The 22,457-nt window shown below is 39.5% G+C and overlaps 1 protein-coding gene across 4 annotated transcripts in view; it reads right to left on the minus strand.

Moving 5' to 3' along the window:
- FHL1 (four and a half LIM domains 1) overlaps nucleotides 1-22,457 on the minus strand; it is a 67,858-nt gene that overhangs the window by 10,408 nt on the left and 34,993 nt on the right. For 2 of the 4 annotated variants that reach the window (XM_031936632.1, XM_031936633.1), the window contains exon 1: nucleotides 3,947-4,128. The exons of the other annotated variants lie outside the window; for them this stretch is intronic. In XM_031936632.1, coding sequence (XP_031792492.1) covers nucleotides 3,947-3,968 — 22 coding nt within the window. In that variant the 5' untranslated portion in view covers nucleotides 3,969-4,128. Of the gene's footprint in view, nucleotides 1-3,946; nucleotides 4,129-22,457 lie in introns of those variants that run through there. 4 annotated transcript variants of the gene reach the window in all.

A 22,457-nucleotide genomic window follows, 5' to 3' on the forward strand; every position in this document is an offset into this window, starting at 1 on the left:
GGCTAATTTTTGTATTTTTAGTAGAGACATGGTTTCACGATGTTGACCAGGCTGGTCTCCAACTCCCAACCTCAAGTGATCCACCCGTTTCAGCCTCCCAAAATGCCGGCATTACAGGCATGAGCCACCGTGCCCGGCCTCCTGCTCTAAAACTTTTTAATACTTTCACTCCTGCTCTAAAAGTTGCCTTGGCTTCTCCCTCTGCCTTGTTCTTCCTTGAGGAGGCAAGAACTGAGGTTGCTACAGACCCACACAGATTCCCCGCTGCTAACATACTTTGGTGCCGAGTGACTTGGATATATTCCTTAGTGCTAACAAGTGAGGTTTCTCTATCACAAAAAGTTCTGCTCATACACTAGGGGCCCCAGTACCTAATCCAGGGCCTTGTATACAGAAATCACTCAGTATATGCCTGCTGATTGACAGATGGAGATAAGTTACCACAACTAAGTTTCTAAAACTTCGGTATGTGGACAGTCACTGAAAGTGGCTTCTGATCCAATTATGTGAGCCTCCATTTTGTCCATACCAAGCCTATTTCAGGATCACACTGATTTCCTTTCTGTAAGGACTTCTCTTCTTTGTTGGGCCTATTCTCCTCTGCTTTCATGAACTTAAGAACCTAATGCAATATGACATGCTATTTCCTGATTTTAAAAATCATCTTATATGACGTGAAAGGTGCTGAAGTCTAACCTACACCTTAGGGTAACATAAATGTCCCCTCATTTTCTAAGACAGAAAGCATTAAATAATTTAATTTTTAAAATTAATTAAATTAAAAAGTTTTTACAAGCTTAGAATGCAGTTAGAAATGTGGCTGGGTGATAGAATTTTAGATATTTATCCCAAAAGCGTAGCCTGAATTTCTATGCCTGCTTCAAAAGACACATCATTTTTTCACTTAATAAACAAGCTTCCTTTTTCAGAAAATTCCTGAACTACATCCAACATGCTGAGAGGTGCCTAAATAAACCTCAGTATCTTAATTAAAAGTTTTGGCTTTCGATTTAATCATGTACACATACGAGTAATATAACATTTGATTTTTTCTTTTTTTACTATAAACCTTTCATTAAAGAAGATTTGATTTGAATTTAATAAATCTTGCTTGTGTTTTTACATGTATTTTCTCATGTATTTCTTCCTAGTGTTCATTTTCTCCCTCATGCCTGAGTTGATCAAACTATGAGTGTTTAAGGAGAACGTGAATATCATCAGTAGGTAGCATTTTTCTATGTGCTTTCTGTGAAGGGTGTAATGTACAGTGTAAACAATGAACAACAACCCAAATGGAAAAAAATCAGGTTATTTCAGATCTGTTCATCACTAAATCCAACATACCAGTACATTAGTGACTCCACATATAAACACTGGCTTCTAAAGAAAAGGTATAATGCTTTCCTCAGAACATTCAACAAATGGAGCGAAGCCTTAGCCGATGAATAGGACACTTGTGTAGCAGACATGCTAATGCACATGGAAGTGTCGTCAGACATCTGGGAATAAATACCTAAGGAGCTGCAATGAGACGGAGCTCATGAGTCATGGCTAAAAAGTAGTCTTTCATACAATTTCATACAAAAATCAGAAAGTGTTTTTTTCCCTTCAAAACAGAACGTGTACAGAATGATTCAATGTTATTAGCAACTTCACTGGTATGCTGCATTTAGAAAAAAACAAATCTTTTTTGGGTCACTGATGTATAACTAATGCCATTTTAGATTGTATCAGGTGTCAGGAGGGTTCGATATAGATTAAAAGAAAAATTATGTGCCACTGAACTTCCTGCAGTCCAGATTCGATTCTAGTACCATTTCGTCTGTATATGAAGATTTTTCATAATGTTGCACAGATTATGTGCAGCGCAGCCCCTCTTTCATATGGGAAAAAAAGCATTTCTGACCCAGCTGCAAAAGAGCATGTGTTTTTAGTTTCTCCAGCTGTGGTGAAAAGTGGTAGGCAGTCATTTGGTGGTCATTAAAAGTACAAAATGTTCAGTTTCACCCTCACCCAAATCTTCTGAATTTTAAGAAGCCAATCCAGTTGGATTACTCTCCTCTCATCCTACCCTCTCATTTCCCATCCCTGCCCCGAGAAAAGACTGGCGGGCTTGTGCAGCCCACTAAGTAGTGGCTGGTGAAGGGAATCGATGGCTGTGTAATATGTCAAGTGACCTGATCCCCCTCCACACCCCGATCCTGGTCTTTGACTTGAAAGGCCAAAGGCTAAAGAAATTGAATCTACATAATTTTGCAGACTGAAAGTCTTCAATGTCAAGAGTATACTTTTTTTGTCCTTGAAATGTCCTCTCAGTATATGGATAGTCACTAAAAATGAATTTGGATCCAATTATCCAGCTTCTATTTTGCCCATACTGAGCCCGTTTCAGGGCAACACTGATTTTCTATGAGGACTTCTCTCTCTCATGGACCGATTCTTCTCTGCTTTCATGAACCTAATAACCTAATGCAATACAAAATGCAATTTCCTGAATTCAAAAATCATCTAAAAGGTATAAATAATTGGTCTCATTTAGCCACTCTTATAGTTTCATGAGACATCCTGAAAAAGGTAAAAATATAGTGGTAACATGTTTGTTTAGTTATTATAGCCTCCAGACTTACGTACACAAGAACGACATAAGAATCTGGTGCAATTTAAAACCCAAGGTTGGGTATGCTATAAACTTTCGGTCACTACTTAAACTTTTAAACTTTCTGTCACTATTCTGTCAATTAGTAAACAAAATGAAGAGTTATTCTACCAGGTAACAAGCATTTAAGGTTAATCAGGACAACTAGTACAGCTGACTAGTTTGCCTACACCCAGAGAATGTGTATCTTGGCTGATAACCACAATCTCAAGCATCTGGTACCACGTTTGTGAAACAGCTCCTGAGGGTTGGGAAAACAACAACAACAACAACAAAAAAAAAAAAAAACAGCTTTTGAACACTTGGGAACAGGGAAGACATTACATATTAATTCATTAAGGTAGGGAATTTCATTGCCGCATATTTACTTTAAAACCCCAAAAAGAGAAATTTCCTAAAGTATTTCCATTGTTTAAATATTGACAGGCAGCGAGTTTTTAAAAAATGATTAAAAAAAAAAAAAAACATAGATAATGACTTTGTCCCTTAATCTGAAAGCTGGGAGACAGGACGAAGTGCCTTCTTTATACCTAACTGTCTGACTTTACCAGCTCCAAGAAAGGGAACCATTACTTAGGCAGAGGACCACAGGGCCACAGCCACCCTCCTGGCTTCAAATAACCCAGCCCCTAGTTCATAGATTCCTTGTCGATGGCCAAAGGGCTTCCTTAATTGTAAGGTTACAAAACCAGAAGAAAATGCTCATGGCCCAAGGAGTCCAAAATGTGCCCCTTTTTCTGCTAAAAACAATTAATAACATACTTATCATATCAAAAGGAACATAGCTGTTACTTTAGGAAGATTTAAAACATTGTCAGCAAAAGGGAGAAGATGTGCTAGGTCATTATGCACTTTTTTAGTTACAAATGTTCCTCCTTCCGGCTCCACATTCGATATACCTTCTCCAAACACCTTGGATGTAAAGTACTGTCAAGATGAAGAATTGTATCTTATAAAATAGAAAGCCAAAAATTCCTAACCAGAAAAACCTTTCCTCACACAATCTCTTATAGTTTCATGAGACGTCCTGAAAAAGGTAAAAATATAATGGTAACATGTTTATTTCCTTCTTTTTAAAATAAGCCACTCAAACTGCTCATTGTACTTGAACAATATTTTGTCTTTGAAATAGCATGAAAGGCAAAGGCAAAACAGAGACAAGCTATAATTTATTTACTATTCAGACAAGACTAAAATCATTTCATCAAAAACCATCTTTTAGCCAAATGACGGATTCACTGCCCTAACAAAACTGTGCTCAATATAAGATAAAGAGCATTAAGTTTTTACCTGAGTGTCTATGGGAAGCCATGGCTCAGAGACCAAGTTCAGGAGCAGCACCTAGACCAGTCTTCCCTCAACCCCAGCTGATAAGGCTGTGGCTCATTTGTGAACATACATTTAAGGGGAAGCGGCTAACACAAAAATAACCGAGAGCAGATGTCCCACCCCTCCCCAGAGATCACAACCTTAATCCCACTAGAAAATTCTTAACCATTTTAGGTGATCCAAGGGAGAAGAATAGGACCCAGTAAAAATACCAAACGCTACATATAAATACCTGCAGGGCTACTCAGCATCCAAATTAGCTCCAGAGCCAGAGAGGCCACATAGAAAGTCATCCCTGTACCGGAATAAAATTTGGACTCGGCTCTGGCATAGCTTAACGCTGAGCCAACCTTATTAATCCACTTTATATGCCTCAAGAGCTTGCATTTGGCCCTATAAATAATACATTTTTGTGCCATTAATGATAAAAGTAACTCTAAGTGATAGACTTATGTTACCAGTGTAACTCAAGGAGATTAGACACTATGAATATAGAGATTAAGGGGATTATAGATGTTGTCACTCAATGTCCTCCTTGGTATGTTCCAGAGATCAGCAGATTACTGTACTGGAAAGGGGAGCGATCCTAATCTCCCCACCTCCTTAACAGCGGAGAGCACAGAACAAGATGGGGAGACTATGCCTATCCCCACCACAGACACAATGAAGACATTTTGTCATACAAACTCAACCTCTTGCTTTTCAGCGTCAGGGACAATAAAAGGAAAAATATGAATGAAAATGAAGACATCAACCTAACATGTTGTAATAGCTCAACAGGCCATCAGACGGCTGGAGGCTGGTCATTAGGAGCACATTCTAGGAAAAGAAAGCCCCTAAGTCCCTCCAGGACCTTCTTCCATATTCCTTCCCTGGCCTTACCCTCAGCCCCCTTTCCCTCACTCCCACCTCCCTGGCCTCCTCACTGTCCCTTGTGCCCAGAGTCATGGTTGTTCCTTTCCCTACTTCGAGTCTGCTGGTATTGCACTGATTTCTCTCCTTGTTGTCTGATCTCCTGCTCTGCTCCATGAAGGCAGGGATTTAGTACTGGAGCTCACTGCAGTGGCCCCAGAGCCTAGAACACTGCCCAGCTCCCAGGAGGCTCTCAGTAACTATTCCTTGAAAGAATGAACTAAATAACTGAAAAGTCCATCAAGCCTCCAAAACACAGTCCCACCTGCAATCCTGAAAGTGGTTTTGGCTACTCAACTTCAAGGAAGGCAGCTGACCTTCACGCTGGTACAGACACCTTCATAGCCACTGTCTTGTTTAACAGTGCATGTCACTGGTTTTGACCCTATTCACATATCTCCCCTACCAGGTTGACGGCCAGGGCAGTGCTTTGTTGGTCTTCATGTTCCTAAAGCACAGAGGAGGAGAGCAGTAAATGCTCCATGAAAATGAATGAATGAGTTCCCCAATTCTTATGATCTTCAAATGTTTAAGGAAAAATTATTCTAAGAGACAGCTGACATCAGTAACTCCCAGTTAGCTAGAAAATGACACAATAAAAGCCAGGTTGTTACGAGCAAATTTACTACATGTTAGAGAAAAAAAATAAGCCTGGGAAAAGAAGAGAAGCTACACTGTGCTCTTGCTCCACGCCTTTCTAGTCTCTTTCTTATCCAGCCTGATTAAATTATGGTGCAGAGATTAGCCAGTTGTAACACCACCACACCCCTAAAATAAACTGAAACTTTTCCCCTAGAGGAAATTCTCTTACTTTATTAGATGATTAACCTTAATGAATCCTGAATTTTTGATTTTAGCAAGGTATATTTTTAGGAAGAGCCCATGTATGTTGAAATACCTCTCTTGCAGCGCTGTGAACAATAGGTTTGGTGTGCCTAATACTTTCCTTTAGGAAGTCAATTCCTGTTTCAAGCTATGCGTCAGAAGTGTCTTCTTTTAGCAAGTATGGTAGCTCTTTAGGTTTCCGATCATTTTGAAAAGCGACAACAGAGTATGGATAGACTGCTTTATGAAAGTATCAAAAAACAAATCTGTTTTGCCTAAAATACAAGAGAAAATTCAAAGACAAGAGAATCACTTTTTGACCACCATGAATTAGTCAACTATGACCAGCCAGGATGGGCTGGGAGCTTGGGCCTCCAACAATAGCATTTTTTCCAGTTATTTCCATTTCCATCAACCAGGTAACTCTGCCTTCCTAAAATCTTCATGACGCATGACTACTACCTGCTCTGACATCTGGCCCTACTGCAGATGTCCTCAAGCCACAGAATTAGACCTCTCACAAAACCAAGACAGAAACGACCCCTTGCATGATGAGAAACAATTTCTTAGGAAGAATAGTTGGTAACTTTGTCCTGTCTTCGATCAGTGGCTCGGAACCCTTGCTGGTTATTTCACAGATACCTGGAGTCATGGGTTTCATTGGCATCTGAGTCAATCTTGTTACACATTAACAGTATGATGTTTAATAATATCTTTAAGAATCACTGTACTGTTTACAAAGCACCTTTACATACTATTGATGGAGCTGGCTGGTGTTTGGGAGCAACTCTGCTTGGTGTATTATGGTTACATTTCAGGCCTTCTAGTCTCACACTATAGCAGTATCAGGACGACTTTTTCAGTGAGTGCTAAGTGTCAAACTCCCTAAGTTTCCCTTCCATGTGATCCTCTGCAAATCATTTACTTCAGAGTTTATCTATACATCTTTATGGTCCTACTATCTTCAGATGTATTATGACCTATTGTTGGGTTAACCTATAGATAATGCCACCCCAGCCACTGCTTTATTGTATATGACAAGCACTTATTGGACAGATGCCCTGCTATGTGGTGCAAGATTTTTTGCTGGTCACAAAGAATAAAATACAGTCCTTACTTTCAAGTGTAACAAGATAAATATACAAATGACTACCATGCAAGGCAGAGCCTTACAAGTATTACAAGAAAGGTATAAAGTGTTACTGAGATTTATCACAGAGAGAGATCACATCTGGTTTGGAGATCAGAAAAGACTTGATGGATGTTACAGCGTTTGACCTGGTCCCTGAAGAATGATTAAGACTTTGGCATGCGGACAAGGGGGAGGGAGGATTCCAAGAAAATGGTACCATGTCACCTGAGGTATGAGAAAAATACAGGACATGTTCAAGAAGCAGGATGCAGCTGGGGGGTTTGGGGTGTGACAGAAGCACAGTATAAGGAAGTAGTGGGACTGAAAGCTAGAGAAAAGGGAAAGTCACACACGGAGGACTTTTCTGCAACTGGTGCAAGGGGAGAATGAGATGGAGTCATGCAAGCAGTGATAGGAAGAGCAGATCTCAGAGAAGACAGGAGGCAGGGAGACAGCACAGGGTACTTCTATTATCCACTGAGATGCAAAGAAAGACTGAAAGAATGACAGGCAGAGGCAATGAGCATGGAAAGGAAAAACTAGATGTAAGGGACACTGTGACAGGGCTACAAGGACTGAAAGAAGGAGACGGAGCCAAGGATCTCTCTGAGGTTGTGACTCTGGGTGACTGGGAAAATAATGGGGAATATGAGAGGCAGAGCTGGTGTAGGGAGGAGTGGCACTTTATTTTAGACTTCACAATGAGCTTCTTCTGAGATATCAAAAATGAACCCCCTTCAATGGATCCCAGTTATCAAGGAGCAAGAGAGAACAGTAAGATTACAGTAGAATCACGTTTGTGGGATTTCTCACACTGCAATCTAATCCTAGCCTCTCTACCTCAGAAACACCACTGGGAGGATCAAACTTCAAAAGTTCAAAGTGGTGCAACCGAAGAATCAAACACGGCAAATTCAGTGACCCACTTGGCCCACATTTCAGGACTTCCTCATTCACAGCTTGACTTGTGGTCACCTTTCTCCCTTTACTAGATTTTTCTTTTCCTGAAGAAATTTCCAAATTCAGACAATTACTGGTCATTAGTCATGGCCAGGGGCAAGAGGCTGATAACAAACTGTAATGGAGTCTTTGTGGATTTATCTGTGGTTTCATGTCCATTTGTTTTTTTACATTACTCTTCTTTCCCTCATATCTACTACTAATAAATTAATAGACTGCAAGTTTTTTTCTCAATATAATTTTGTCAGGCTACTTAATTCCTCTGCCAACAATTTCTCCTGAGTGAGTCCAACTGCAAGATTAAGGCAACTAGTCATGCACTATGATATGATGTGATTCAATGTTGAGCTCTCCGGAGTATTTCTTGTCCTATGTACTCTTGCCAGAAAAAAGCCCAGGACAGCTTCAGCCATCTCATGTTCCCGTCAATCTTTAAGGTGGGAAGAGTACTTTTTCCTACTGACAAGTCCAATTTTGCAAAGTCACTGCTTAAATGTCACAATTCATGGCATACCCGCCAGAGAGTAAAATGAAGGAGCACCCCTGGAACCCCAAGAGGGGGCATTTGGTCATGTAAGGTCCTAATGAAAACAAACCTGAAATTCGGCCTCCCCAAAGGGTCTCTGAATCTCAGAGAAAAGGAAAAGGTGAGTATGAAAGGAGAAGACCTGTAACAAGTGAGATAAGATACATGAAATAAAGGACACTGTAAACAGCAAAGCACCTGGAAAATGCTAATTAACTCAACTGAAGACCTGTTCATTTCACAGTTGACCAGGGCTTCGAAGTTTCCTTATAATATTCACAGAGAGATTAAGAAGCATGAGCCACAGCCCCTGTCCTTTGATTTTTGGTAATGTCATGATCAGTAACAGTTTTAAATGTCTCTTGTCCCCAAAGTCTCTTTCCTTCCTGTGTTACTACCAGACTTTTACCAAGAGGTAGGAACTATCCCAACCACATCCTACAGATACTTTTATGGGCCTATAACCAGAAATCACTACCAGGAAAACACCGAACAAATGACTTTCAGAGTATGCCTAGGATGATATTTTTCAAAAAAACAGAAGCAGCAAAAAAGTAAAAGAAGTAAAGAAAATAGAAACCAGAAAATGTTTTAGAAAAAAATATACAACATAAATACAGAATCTCAAATCAAAGGAAAATAAATGTTTTAGGAAACTGAGAAGCTGGTAAGGATAAATCCTTGTCACATTTTAAATGTTAAAATTCTCTTCCAGTTTATTTCTACCACCTACTTGTGATATATCTGTTTTATTTCCATGTTGCCATGTACCATGACTCAAAACACCCTTTCAACCATGCTAAGTCCTGGCATTCACCAAGCCCACCTTTTATGAACATTTCAAGCCTCTGATAAATGCTTGAGGGCTAAACATTCCATGACCCTATTCTATAATTTACCCAGCTGGTTAATATCCATAACAGGAAAGAAGAGCAAATCAAATAAGCTTCCATCCATACCTTTATTCTTAAAGCTGATAACTGAGATCGACTGCCTTGTTCAGGGATGTTATCATAATAATTCATGAGCTCTGCTTCCTTGTGTGAAACATCAAGGCTAGTAACATACAATCTATCTATATTTACCAAAAAATTATAATTAAAACATTACTTTATTATGCATTGGTGTCTTCAAACCCCAAATAGAAGATAGCCCTAGAATTCAAGGTAAAGGTTGAAAAGACTCATGAGTGGTTCGCTGGGGTTTGGTCAGTAGAACATCTGAACCTAACATGGTGCACAGAAGTGGAAGCGTGAACATAGCAGGAGGAAAGAGACCAAGCTGTGACCTGGATGTCACTCAGGAAGTCTATATTTTGTTAGGCAACAGCATTGTCTATTTTGATAGCAGGGGAAATCCAGATTTCCAGAGGACTGAAAGTACATAAAGTGAAAGCTCACTTGGCTTCCATCTGCCAAGTTTCCCCGAAGACTATCATTTGACTGCCTGAGCAGTGTCTTGATTCAGATTCAATGCAGGAGTAATTACAGGTGGACAGAGGAGAGCAGTGGCCCACAGTGATTCGTATCTGAGAGAGCAAATAATAACTTTCTGTGGAAGGAGCTCTTCTGTTGTGCCAGGACAGGCACTCTTTTGTGAAAACTCAGCTGCAGAACCAGAGTGATCTTGTTGGTGTGTGGTCTGCCATTAGATTACCACCCTCAATGGCAGCTTGTCTTCCCTGTTTTTCAACCTGTGCATGGTGAGGACAAGACTATAGGCTCCTCCACAAGTTGGAGAGGCTTGGCGGACCTGAAGAAAAGTGAGCCAGGTCTGAGGGTGTCTCCAGCTTCATAAAGATCGCATGATAGAGTTGGAAATAGTCTTAGATACCACCTAATCCAATCATCTCATTTTATAGATGGAAAAGCTGAGACCTGGAGATGGAGCGATGACCTGCATCCCTGAGTTAACAGCTGCTCCAGGTCTAGAAGCTGAGTGTCTGGACTCCAAAGGCACTATTCCTTGTACCATATTAGCAAGGGATCTTTACACATGACAATGTAAACCTTAGGAATGCTATGTACGGTAAATGGGGCTTGTTATCCCTTGACTTTATATTCATCAACAGAGGTTAATCTGGGTCACATACCCTGAGACTAAGGGACAGTTGTGTGTGCAGATGACACATTTTGCAGATTCTCTCATGCAAGGGTCCAGTCAAGTTATCTCAGCCACAGTTATGGTTAATGCTGGAGTCTCTTAGCCTACTCTGGTTCGAGAGGCCACCTGATTCACGAATCATTCTTTGCTCAATTAAACCCTATTAAACTTAAAAAGAAAAACAAAGTTCACGGATAAACTTTGGCTAACTTGGAAGCAGTAGTTGACGCAGAGCTGAGAGAGATATGGACTAGGTTGGATGGGGAAGCAAAGGCTCTACCTAAAACAGCTGACACTTAAGGAACAAGAGTGAGTGATTTCAAAGCCTCTGAAGTCAAATAACAAGTTCACCATGCCAGGCAGCAAGTACATGAAACAGAATGACAGGAACACGAAGTCCAGAAAGGAGAACGCAAGGAGAGTCTGTGGCTAGAGGAGCAGAAGCCACCAAAGAACATGTACTTGGAAAGATCACACCCCATTCACCTCACATCCCCACCCTTCTGGCTCATTTCCAATCAGTGTGATAATCAACACGAACAAACATGGGAAGTATGTACCTGACTGATATAAATAAGACCAGATTATCTAAGGTACAGAAAATGAAACAAGGAGTGGTTGTCCTATTGCGTTCAATGAAATTCAGGTAAAATGATTTAGACTGGACCATAACTATTTTTGAAGGCTTCCATGAAAGAAATTTAAGGCTTAACTTTATATGAGATTTGTTGAACAATTAACATGGTTGGTTCCAAGACAAATAATAGGAAATTTGCCCTGAGATAGTATCAGTATATTTATTTTATAATGATTCAAGAGAACATAGTGCAGTGGCTAAGAGCATAGACTGAAGCCAGAATATCTAGACTCGAATCCTGCCTCCACCACTTACTGGTTGTATGACACTGGCAAGTTTCACTTAACTTCTCTGTGACTAAATTTGCCCATCTATAAAATGGGGATGATAATAGTACCTATGTAAGAGAGTCATTGTGAGAAATAAAGCAGTAAATATCTGTAACATTTAGAACAGTGGCTGGCACACAGTAAGCACTATATATTATTATTAATTCAACTACACGCTAAAAAATGTGGCTGATCCAAGCAGCAGATTCCTACAAATAGAATTTATCAAGTTTACTAACTCACGGGTGATATGTGGAAAAGAGATAAGAGCTCAGGATGTTGGCCAAGAGCCCAGCTGCAAGGACCATGGGCCTGAGAATGACTGGGGCAGCAGAGAGCAAACCTCAAAGTCCTAGAGACTCAGAGGAATTGGCCTCTAGCAGCTTGACAGCCCAATGGAGACAGTCTGTGGATTCAACATGGGTCAGGAGGGTTTATGAACAGATGATGGAGACCTGGGGAGAACAAATCTCTCCTCTGTTGATTCTCTAATGAAATAAATACCCAACAGGTCTAGGTCACCTGCCCAGTCTTGAGCTGCGGAGGGTCTTCCCTACATCCTCCCTGCCAGGAAAGGGCCCAGTTAGCCCAATGGATAATTAGACCTTTTCTGGCTAGAGTCAATAAACTTTCCAACGCAACAAATAAGGGCTTACCTTATGAGCACTAATTCATCAGGCAGGCCACCCCTGTTTCACATCTCTGAGCTTAAGTTGGCTATAAAGGCCAACAACGAAAAGAGGCTACCTATATGCAGCTCCAGCCAGAACGCAGATTAGCATTGTATTACATGAGTTAATTCTGAATAAATGCCAAGGACATGGATCTGAAAGACCCTATCTCATCAAGCCACTTACAGAAAGGACATTGCAGCTCGAAGATGAGGTTGTTTGTACTGAGACACAGTTTGGGTAAGTACAGCAATGCCCAAGGTCCCAGGGTGGCAGAACCAAAATATGCACCATCTACCCAACTCTTGACCAAAAATACGTTGTGGACAATCCCCCATACCCACCCCAAGATGAACTCCGGCTAAAGCATCTAGAGTTGGGATGACTGTAAGAAGACTATTATCTGACCATTGTGTAGACAGACCATTGCTGTATGTCCACAATGACCGAGCACCTCACATTCCCACCCAAAAAGAAACCCCAGACCTCTTAGCTGTCACTCTCCATGCATGAACAGTGACTAGGACCAGAGAGGCTATATTTTCAGGTCCACAGATCTTATCCCAGAGTCCCAAAGCTAATCTCCTCCTATCACAATAGGGTCCCTAAACCCTGTGCCTCAGCTCACCGCAGGAGAATGCAAGGAAGGGAACAGGGGCATATCAGCCTAAGGAGGCAGGGACAGCTCTGGGATGAGCTGTGAGGAAAGAAAGGGTACACTGGTCCCAAAGATTCTCTGAGGCTCCATACCTCCTCTCCTACTGGCACAGCCTGGGCAAGGCCTGCAGCTACAACATCTCAATTCCAGATAATCACACATTCTTTCTTCAGTTATTTCACCCAAAATTTTATCAATCAGGGTTTCATTTGGGTTAACAATCTTCACTTATAAAATGAAATAATCCCAGATGAGCGTGAGTGAAGGTAGCTAAAGAACATGAAGTTCTTTGTCATTATAGAGAGAGTATGTAAAATATTTTAGAATAAAAACATTTCTTAGGTGAAAACTTTAGTTGTTCATTGTTTTATATGTTCACAGTGATTCTTTAAGTTTCCATGTTCATGACTTCAAGTTGTTTTGCTACGTTATCTTATTTATTGAGATATAATTTACACGCCTGTGCTTTGGGAGGCCAAGGTAGAAGGATTGCTTGAGGCCAGGAGTTCAAGACTAGCCTGGGCAACATAGTAAGACGCCCTTCTCTAAATAAAATTTAAAATAAACAATTTATATATCATAAAATTCACCTTTATAAAGTGTACAATTCAGCAGTTTTTAGTATATTCATAACGTATATCAATCATTACCACCATCCGATTCTACATTTTCATCACCCCCAAAGAAATCCTGGACCTCTTAACCATCACTCTGCATACCCCACCCCACCCCCTGGGAAACACTAACCTACTTTCTGTCTTTAAGGAAGTGCCACTTCTGGCAATGGAATCATACAATATATGGCCTTCTGTGGCAGACTTCTTTCACTTAGTATAATGCTTCCATAAAAATGGAATCACACAATATGCAGCTTTTTGTGGCAGATTTCTTTCCCTTAGTATAATGTTTTCAAGGTTCAACCATGCTATGGCATGCATCAGTATTTCAGTTCTCTTTATGGCTGAATAATAGTCCATTGTATAGATACACCACATATCGTTCAACCATTCGTCAGGTAATGGACATTTGGGTTATTTCCACTTTTTAGCCACTATGAAAAATACTGCTATGAATGTTCTTTTTTTGCATAGATTTATTTCCAAAGATGTATTTTTGAAGAGGTATGAAAGAATACATAGTGAAAAGCCTTCCTCCCCCTACCTATCCACAGACATCTACTTCCCCTTCTCCATTGATAACCAATGATACCAGTGTCTTCTTTATGCTTCTGGAGATACCGGGCTTATAAAAGACAGGCAGCAATATATATTTTTTGTTTTTCCTCTTTTTTAAAAAAATCATAAATAGTGGTATACTATACATACTCTTCTGCACCTTGCTTTTTCTATTTATTCTATTGCTAGTTCCATTTATTTATATTCAGAGAATTTTCCTTGTCAGTACATAAAGAGCTTCTACTTTTTGAACACGTACATAGTATCCAATTGTGAAGCTATACCACAATTAACCTAATCAGTCTCTTATTGACAAATATTTATCACAAACAATGATGTAAGAAAAAAATATATATATATATATATATTTTTTTAAGATGGAGTCTCACTCTGTCACCCAGGCTGGAGTGCAATGGTGCTATCTCAGCTCACTGCAACCTCTGCCTCCCGGGGTCAAGCGATTCTCCTGCCTCAGGCTCCTGAGTAGCTGGGACTAAAGGTGCGTGCCACCATGCCTGGTTAATTTTTGTATTTTTAGTAGAGACAAGAGTTTCACCATGTTGGCCAGGCTGCTCTCGAACTCCAGATCTCAGGTGATTCACCCGCCTCGGCCTCCCAAAGTGCTGGGAGTATAGGTGTGAGCCACTGAGCCCAGCCTTGAAATATATACATTTTTTAAAGATAGGATGAACCAACTAAAAACAGTAGTTAGTTTAATCAGATTGCTTTCTTCTAACCCCCCAAAAAGATCAGCCACACTAAAGGAATGGGAGTTTTGATTTACAAGAAAGGGAGAGAGTAAAAGGAAAGAGGTGAAAAGATCTAGAGTGGATCAGGGAGCACCCACCAAAGTTTACTGAAATGGCACATTGTTTTTGTTCATGCAGAGAGGATGCCATCTGGAAATCCCATGCCAGCTATGCGAAGGTTACCCTCAGCTAATCAGCCACCCAGAGAGGAAGTGGCTTTTGATTCCAAATCCATGCTCTTTGCACCAAAACCCACGATGCCTTGCCAATGAACTAAAAAACAGTAAACTCAGCAAAATGCTGATACTGACGATGCACACAACATATCCTCACGCAGTGCCACACCATGATAGATTAGTGGCAATGGAGATTATACTTCTCAAAATTAAAGAGGCACCTTAGTGTTCATCAAGTCTTCAGGCTGAAAAGTTATAAAGTACATATAGTATTTGAGTTTCAAATGTTCGTGTTGGCTTCCTTATCTATTTTAAAAAATGAAAGGTGGCTTCTCAGCTGGGGATTATAATGGAGCAAGCTGAGCTGGGCACAAGCCCTTCTGGACGATTAGACTGGCAACATGTCACTCTGATGCATACCACCAGGGAAGTGCACAGCTCTGAGTCATAAGTCTGACTTTAAAACTGCATGCTGGGAAAACAAAACACCATCCACGTTTGTTATATAAATCTGTCAAGGATTTTTCAACTCTGTCCGCATCAGAGTTTTAAATTAACCCTGTCATTGTTTCTTCCTTAAAGTAGAGGAGTAGCTTGATGTCTGTAGCCTCAAAGGTCAGTCTTTTCTGAAATGGGCACTTGTTTTCTTAAAGGTCACATAACTAATTGAAGCCAGGTGACCCATGTTCTACAACTATTTGTCACTGATTTCCTAACTTAGATTGCACCTCCCTGTCTTTACAGATAAACAAGAAAAAGAAATGTCACCAGCACCCCCACTCCATTATCAGTGAACATTTTAAAAAACTAACTTTGGACTTCAGAAAAGGGGCTGATGTTTATAAAGCAGCTTAATAGATGCAGACCGTTTTAAAATTAAGTATACTGGCAGCTATCTTTGTTAGATGTTTAAACAGGGATCCCCAGCTATGTCATGGCAATTCAGTGTGGCAAACCAGGAGTATTATAAGAATTGCAAGACCTAATTAATCTTAATTCCCTTCAAACTGTCTACTCATTTAATACCATAAGTAAATGCTAAAGCCTATATAAATTATCATACTGGAACAGGAAATGTACAGAGAAGAGATTAATTCAGGAACTGTGAAAAAGGATACTGATTTTAAAACACTTTCAGCAAATTTAAAAATCAATTTAAAAATTAACGTCATAAAATTAAATTAACAGTATTTTTATACTGTTAAATTTTATACTGTTAAAATTTTAAATTGATTTTAAGCTTTCAATTAATGAAAATAACAGTAAATGTTTTTGACTTTACTGTGTTGTAACCCAAGGAAAGCACACCAGACTTAGAATCAAAAATCTCAAATGCAATCTCTGATTCTGCTGAATTGCTTACAAGCCAAGTTAATTTTTCTTCCTCATCTACAAAATGGGAATATTAATATCTGTCTTGCTTTCCCTATTGAATTGTTTTAGGAATGAAATTAAATGATATATGTCCAAGTACTATACAAACTTTAATATAACATAATATGGTCATAAAAGAAATACATATAAAAATCAGGCTTTGTACCCAAGTAGGTAATGTCTTTTGATTTTTCAAGTATACTTAATTTTTCATATGATTCACTCAACTTTCACAATAAACACACACACATTTATCATATACTATAAAATCTAGTGGCAGGTCATTGTGAAAAGACAAGCAATCCCCATGATAGGAATTCCCTCTCTTTCATATCAGCCTAAACTTTCAATGATACAGAATTTACAAAATACTAATATGGGTATTTTAGGTTTACTTAAAGTCTAGCTATTTAATCCTCTTGTATTTAGTTAATATTTAATTATTTGAAAAAGCACAAGTAGCTGGGAATAAGTGTGTAATAAGCAAGCTCCATAAAATCTTGCTTCTTCGCTTTGATCTAAAAATCAAAAGCATACTCCTCTGCATATCTGTACAGGGTATTTTTAGTTGCTTTAAGTAACTGACATGGTTTATCCTCCGTTCCTCACAAAGAAAATAACTTGGAACGCCCTCAACGAAAGAAAAGAAAAAATTAAGCCAAGGTTAGTTATAAGACTTTTATTTGGGAAAAATTAAAATGAGGAACACTTTTTATTTCTGTTGTTTAAAGGGCTGGAGATTTAGTAACAACTTGAAGAAGTGAGTTAATCCCTTTGTAACACAGCCAGGATAGGGTTTATTTTCCTACTGTTATGGTGGTAACTTAGAACACACAGGAAAACAATATCAAATATCAATTCCCTCCAGAGTTGTAACTTTCTAAATGTAGTAATCAGTAATTTGTCAAGATTATCATTCAGCATACAAATACTTTCTATATAATTTGAACTTCCATGCCACCTTCTATATCAAGTCCTCAAATGCTACCAAATATAAACCTGGTACCGTTTTCATAAAATAAGACTACAGGTGTTGAAGATGAATAAACTGAGACATTAAAGAGATTAAGTGTCTTGCTTTAAGGGGGTGGGAGGAGGCAAGGTCAAACTAAGAATAGAAGCTCAAGTACTATCACCTGTCCTAAGCATAAATCTAAAAAACTTTCCACTTTCCTACTAGCCATAAATACATAGTCCCATCAATTTTCATGTATTTTAAACATACATTTTGCAGGAAGAAAATCTTCCAAACTGATTTGTGGAAATACCATTTAATTAAGGGTGGTACTGCATGTATGAACTACAGAATATAAAGTATTCATACATGAAACTTTTTTCAAATTAAATTTTATCTGATTTGAAAGCTTAATGTTAACATCTAAACACTAATAATACATAAACTCGAGCTATAATGGAAACTAGATATAGTTTTAAACTTAACTATTCACTATATACAGTAAATCAGTTTTATTATGGGTGATTATGAAACAATCACAGGACAAGTCAGTCACCTTCCAAGACCAAAGAGCAAGTCAGGGGTAGAGAAATCAAAAACGTTGCAACCTAATAGTCTCTTCCAAGACCAAAGTGCATGTTATTCCATTGTGCCAAGGAGTTTTAATGGGTTTTAAAGGGTCATGTGTGTGTCTGAAGGGACTGGCAAATTTCTTACAACTCTCCATATATAATTTCTTTTTAATTCACGTTCTACACTGACATGATGCATTTAAATATATCTAACCACCAGGTTTCCCACCCACATCCCCCAGGTTTCCCACCCACATCCCCCAACTAATCCCTGCCCAAAATATTTTCTGTCCTCTTTTTTTTTCTTTTTCTTTTTTTTTTTTTTGAGACACTCTCGCTCTGTCGCCCAGGCTGGAGTGCAGTGGTGCAATCTTGGCTCACTGCAATCTCTGCCTCCCGAGTTCAAGCGATTCTTCTGCCTCAGCTTCCTGAGTAGCTGGGATTACAGGCGCCCACCACCACGCTCAGCTAATTTTTGTATTTTTAGTAGAGACAGGGTTTTGCCATGTTGGCTAGGTTGCTCTCGAACTTCTGACCTCAGGTGATCCACCCACCTCAGCCTCTCCCAAATCACGCCTGGGATTACAGGCGTGAGCCACCGCGCTCAGCCTCTTTGTTCTTATACATTAAATTTACATGGACCGTCTGGAGATTGAGAACACAGCAGAAATCTGTTTCTTCCCAAGCAACAGCAGCTGGAACTTAATTGGAAAGTACAGGATTTGCCCCTATAGGGAAGTGAGAAAAACTGCTTGGAAATGATTTTAAGGGATCTCCTGCCAGCTAACTCAAGAGTGCTAGTGAAGACTTCCAGAAGGAAACATACCCAGTCAAACCCCTGGGCCAAGAGAGAGTGTTTGCACACAATTCTGGGGACTGAGAATAAAGGGAACAACACAGCTTTGCAAGAATGTAGGGTGTGCTTTCCACATAAATAGGGGCAAAACTATACAGGAGAACCTTTCATCTCCATACCATTCTCTCTGTCCAAATTGTAACAAGAGTGTTTTCTTAAAAAAAAAAAAATATTAATTTGCACTTAACACCTTGACACCAGGGTTTGGAATCAGACCCTGCATAGATCAACTTAGTCCTCAGTTAACTGTTCCTCTGCCTTCCAAATGCAATCGATTCTGTGGGCATAACCAACATTCTATGCCTATAACACTTTTCAACATGATCTTGCCTCTCTATAAGAACAGGAAGTTACTTGGCTCCTGCCTGGGATGAAAATAAAATTTACAATTGTATCCCCTCTTTTTTAGGGGTCAGCAATGTCTGAGTCACAAAAAAGTTCCAATTTAAAAATTAGCTAGTATTTTTTTTTCCAACTCCATGCCAGGATTCCAGAATACCTGTTACTTTTAAAATAAGGCTCCTAAATTTTTTCCCAGCACAACTGGGGCATTTATTTTATACCTTCTTTCACAGCATTCTATAGCAATTTAGTCACATTTGTGTACTGTTCAAAAAGCTAGACTTCAAGTGTATAAAATATTATGAAGTTAACTGGTGAAATCTGCTACATTCACTTTGAAATGCATCCAAAAATAAGACAGACTGATGGATGGAGGGATGGATAGATACGTGATAAAACAGGTAGAATAAAATGCTGTTAATGGCAGCCTCTTGATGATGGGGATAAAGGTGGCCACTGCAAAGTCATTTCAACTTTGAAGATCTTAATAAATGTTAGGGGAAAATAAAATATACATCAGCAAAACCTTTAAAAATTGACTGCAGCTATGCACAAGCAGGTACTGGCTTCCAAAATGTTTTTCAAACTATGGACACAGAATATGGTACAGTCTGGAATGAAAAACACCAAAGTTGAGTACCACAGCCTCCAAATGAAAGAAATCTGCCAAACCCATTTTAAGGTTTTTTTAGGCATTATTAAAGAAGCCCTGAACATCACATCTCACAATTAAGTGCAATATTGCACACATACGTTTTCAGACTAGGTTGAGCAGTTTGGGCCAGAAGAGAGACCTTTTTGAAGGTTCCCTAATCCATTCACACAGGCCCATCTGAAGGATAACACTGTAGCCAGTCGCCTGCATCCTAACCATCTCTCTCCTCTTATGGTAGTTTCAAGTTTAAAGCAGATACTCGTCTGTTTGCAGATTCCTAAAGGTACTAGAAAAAAAAAAAATCTAAATATAACAGATGGATAAGTGCTCATGGTAACTGGAAACCAAAACGTAACTTCAGCTTTTGCAGGCCAATGCCTTAACACCCATGGCTTTAGTGTAATGGTCCTGCTGTGGACCTTTTGTCTTTATTCCCACATAGAAATACTACCCCGACTTTGATGGATGACAGATAAGTGTTAGTCAAAACTTTATTTTAGGTTGACATTAATAACCTTTACTTATTTTAAAGTCAATCAGGGCCAGGTGCGGTGGCTCACGCCTGTAATCCCAGCACTTAGGGAGGCCAAGGCGGGTGGATCACCTGAAGTCAGGAGTTCACGACCAGCCTGGCCAACATGGCAAAACCCTGTCTCTACTAAAAATACAAAAATTAGTCAGGCATAGTGGTGAGCACCTGTAATTCCAGCTACTCAGGAAGCTGAGGCAGGAGAATCGCTTCAACCTGAAAGGCAGAGGTTGCAGTGAGACGAGATCACACCATTACACTCCAGCCCGGGCGAGACAGTGAGACTCCGTCTCAAAAAAATAATAAATAAAATAAAATAAAAAAGTCAATCAATATGTGTTCTCCAGGATGTTAAAATTTTCTATGAAACACAGTCAAGTGTTTTTGTTAGGTTTTCTTATTAGTGTTTTTAAAAATAGTTCAATATACTTGCCAAAGTATAATTCAAATGTTAGTAAAACCTCTGAGACATTTCTATGAATTCTATGGTTCCATGGAATATAATATGAAAACCACTAGACTGGAAGGACTCTATCTGCACTCTTAGTGTTTATTCAATCCATGACCTTTAGGTCATATAAACAGCCACCAAACCCTCTCTAGACTTCATATATGAAAGTGGTATCATGCTGGTAACTTCCTGATCTGAATCTCTTCCCCACTCCTTATACCCAACTCTATCCTCCCTTTATAGTAGCTAACTCTAACCTTTTGCCCTACTATTCTCAACCCCAATTCTTTGAATTCATTCATATCCACAACCCCTCAACTGCATTTTCTAGGCTGGCCTTCCAAGTTTCAACAATACAAATAATGTGACCATATAATGAAGCGGGGAAGGGACAGCAATATGTATGTGTCCGTATACTTGCTGGTAGTTACAAACAAAGAGAAACTCCCAGGGTCTGAAAACTCAGCATATTGCACATTCGAGTTATTACCTCTTCTTAGCCACCACCAAAATAAGTATCAGGATCTCAATAAATCTGAAAGCAGCTCTAAGAAAGTCAAAATTGAAACCACATAATGATAAAGCTGAAGTGTTTAGGGGTAAAGCATACAGATGCCTTCAGCGTACTCTGAAATACATCCAAAAATTAAGATGGATTAATGGTGGATATTTAATAAAGCAAATATAAATATAATAAAATGTTTAATTGCTGACTCTAGGTGGTAGGAATAGGAGCGTTCACTGTATAATTTCAACTTTTCTGTTTGAAAAACTTGCTGATAACATGCCAGGAAAAAATCATGTCATGCTACAATGCGGGAAGAGGGACTGTTCTATTCAAGGATATCCTCCAACAATTCAGGAATACGGATATTAGAGGAACAGGGATCCTGAGACAGTCCTGTGTAATACCACGGTAATGCTATGGTTTGTACTTTACACAATGCCTTTCATTCAATTAACTATATCTCTAGTAAATACCTACTAAGTCTCTGGCACTAAATAATAAATGATACAAAGGACATAAGAGGAAACATCAGGCTTCTTGTTCTTCAGAAGCTTCCAGTTTCCTGGAGAAAGGAGAGTACAATTTAAGACAGTAACTCTGACCAAATCCTTTACTCTTTGTGCCTTAGACTGCCCCCGTCAGGAAAATGGAAAACACCCATGAGAGGACCAAAAGTCAGGTCAAGATCCTATGTGAAGTCTATGAGAACTGACAGTTCAAAGGGCAGAGCTGGGAACATAAGGGATAGGCTAAAAATACTGGAGCACGTTGTACTGTTTTCCAGTTCAAACCTGTCCCATGAGCCCAATGCAAAGGGTGGAACTCACCCTCTCCAATTAGTTTCCATTTGAACCACTGTAGGGAGCAAAAGACACTCTGGATTATAACCCTTTGCCTGTGCACGCTGACAATTATACACACAAACTCTCACCACCACCGATAGGAAAAGCTGTCCCGGTCCTGGGAAAGAAACATACAGAGTACCTTATCTAAATTATGAATTTTTAGCCCTAAAGACTGTGTACAGAAATGGTCCTATCGGCTGGGCACAGTGGCTCATGCTTCTAATCCCAGCACTTTGGGAGGCCGAGGCTGGTGGATCACTTGAAGTCAGGAGTTCGAGACCAGCCTAGCCAACATGGTGAAACCCTGTCTCTATTAAAAATACCAAAAAATTATCCAGGCCTGGTGGCACACGCCTATAGTCCCAGCTAATCGGGAGGCTGAGGCACAAGAACCACATGAACCCAGGAGCAAGAGGTTGCAGTGAGGCAAGATAACGTCATTGCACTCCAGCCTGGTCAACAGAGTGAGACTATGTCAAAAAGAACGAAAGAACGAACGAACGAAAGAAAGAAAGAAAGAAAGAAAGAAAGAAAGAAAGAAAGAAAGAAAGAAAGAAAGAAAGAAAGAAAGAAAGAAAGAAAGAAGAAAGAA

Source organism: Piliocolobus tephrosceles, chromosome 12 (genome assembly GCF_002776525.5).
Source record: "Piliocolobus tephrosceles isolate RC106 chromosome 12, ASM277652v3, whole genome shotgun sequence".
In the NCBI taxonomy this organism is placed as follows: Eukaryota; Metazoa; Chordata; class Mammalia; order Primates; family Cercopithecidae; genus Piliocolobus; species Piliocolobus tephrosceles.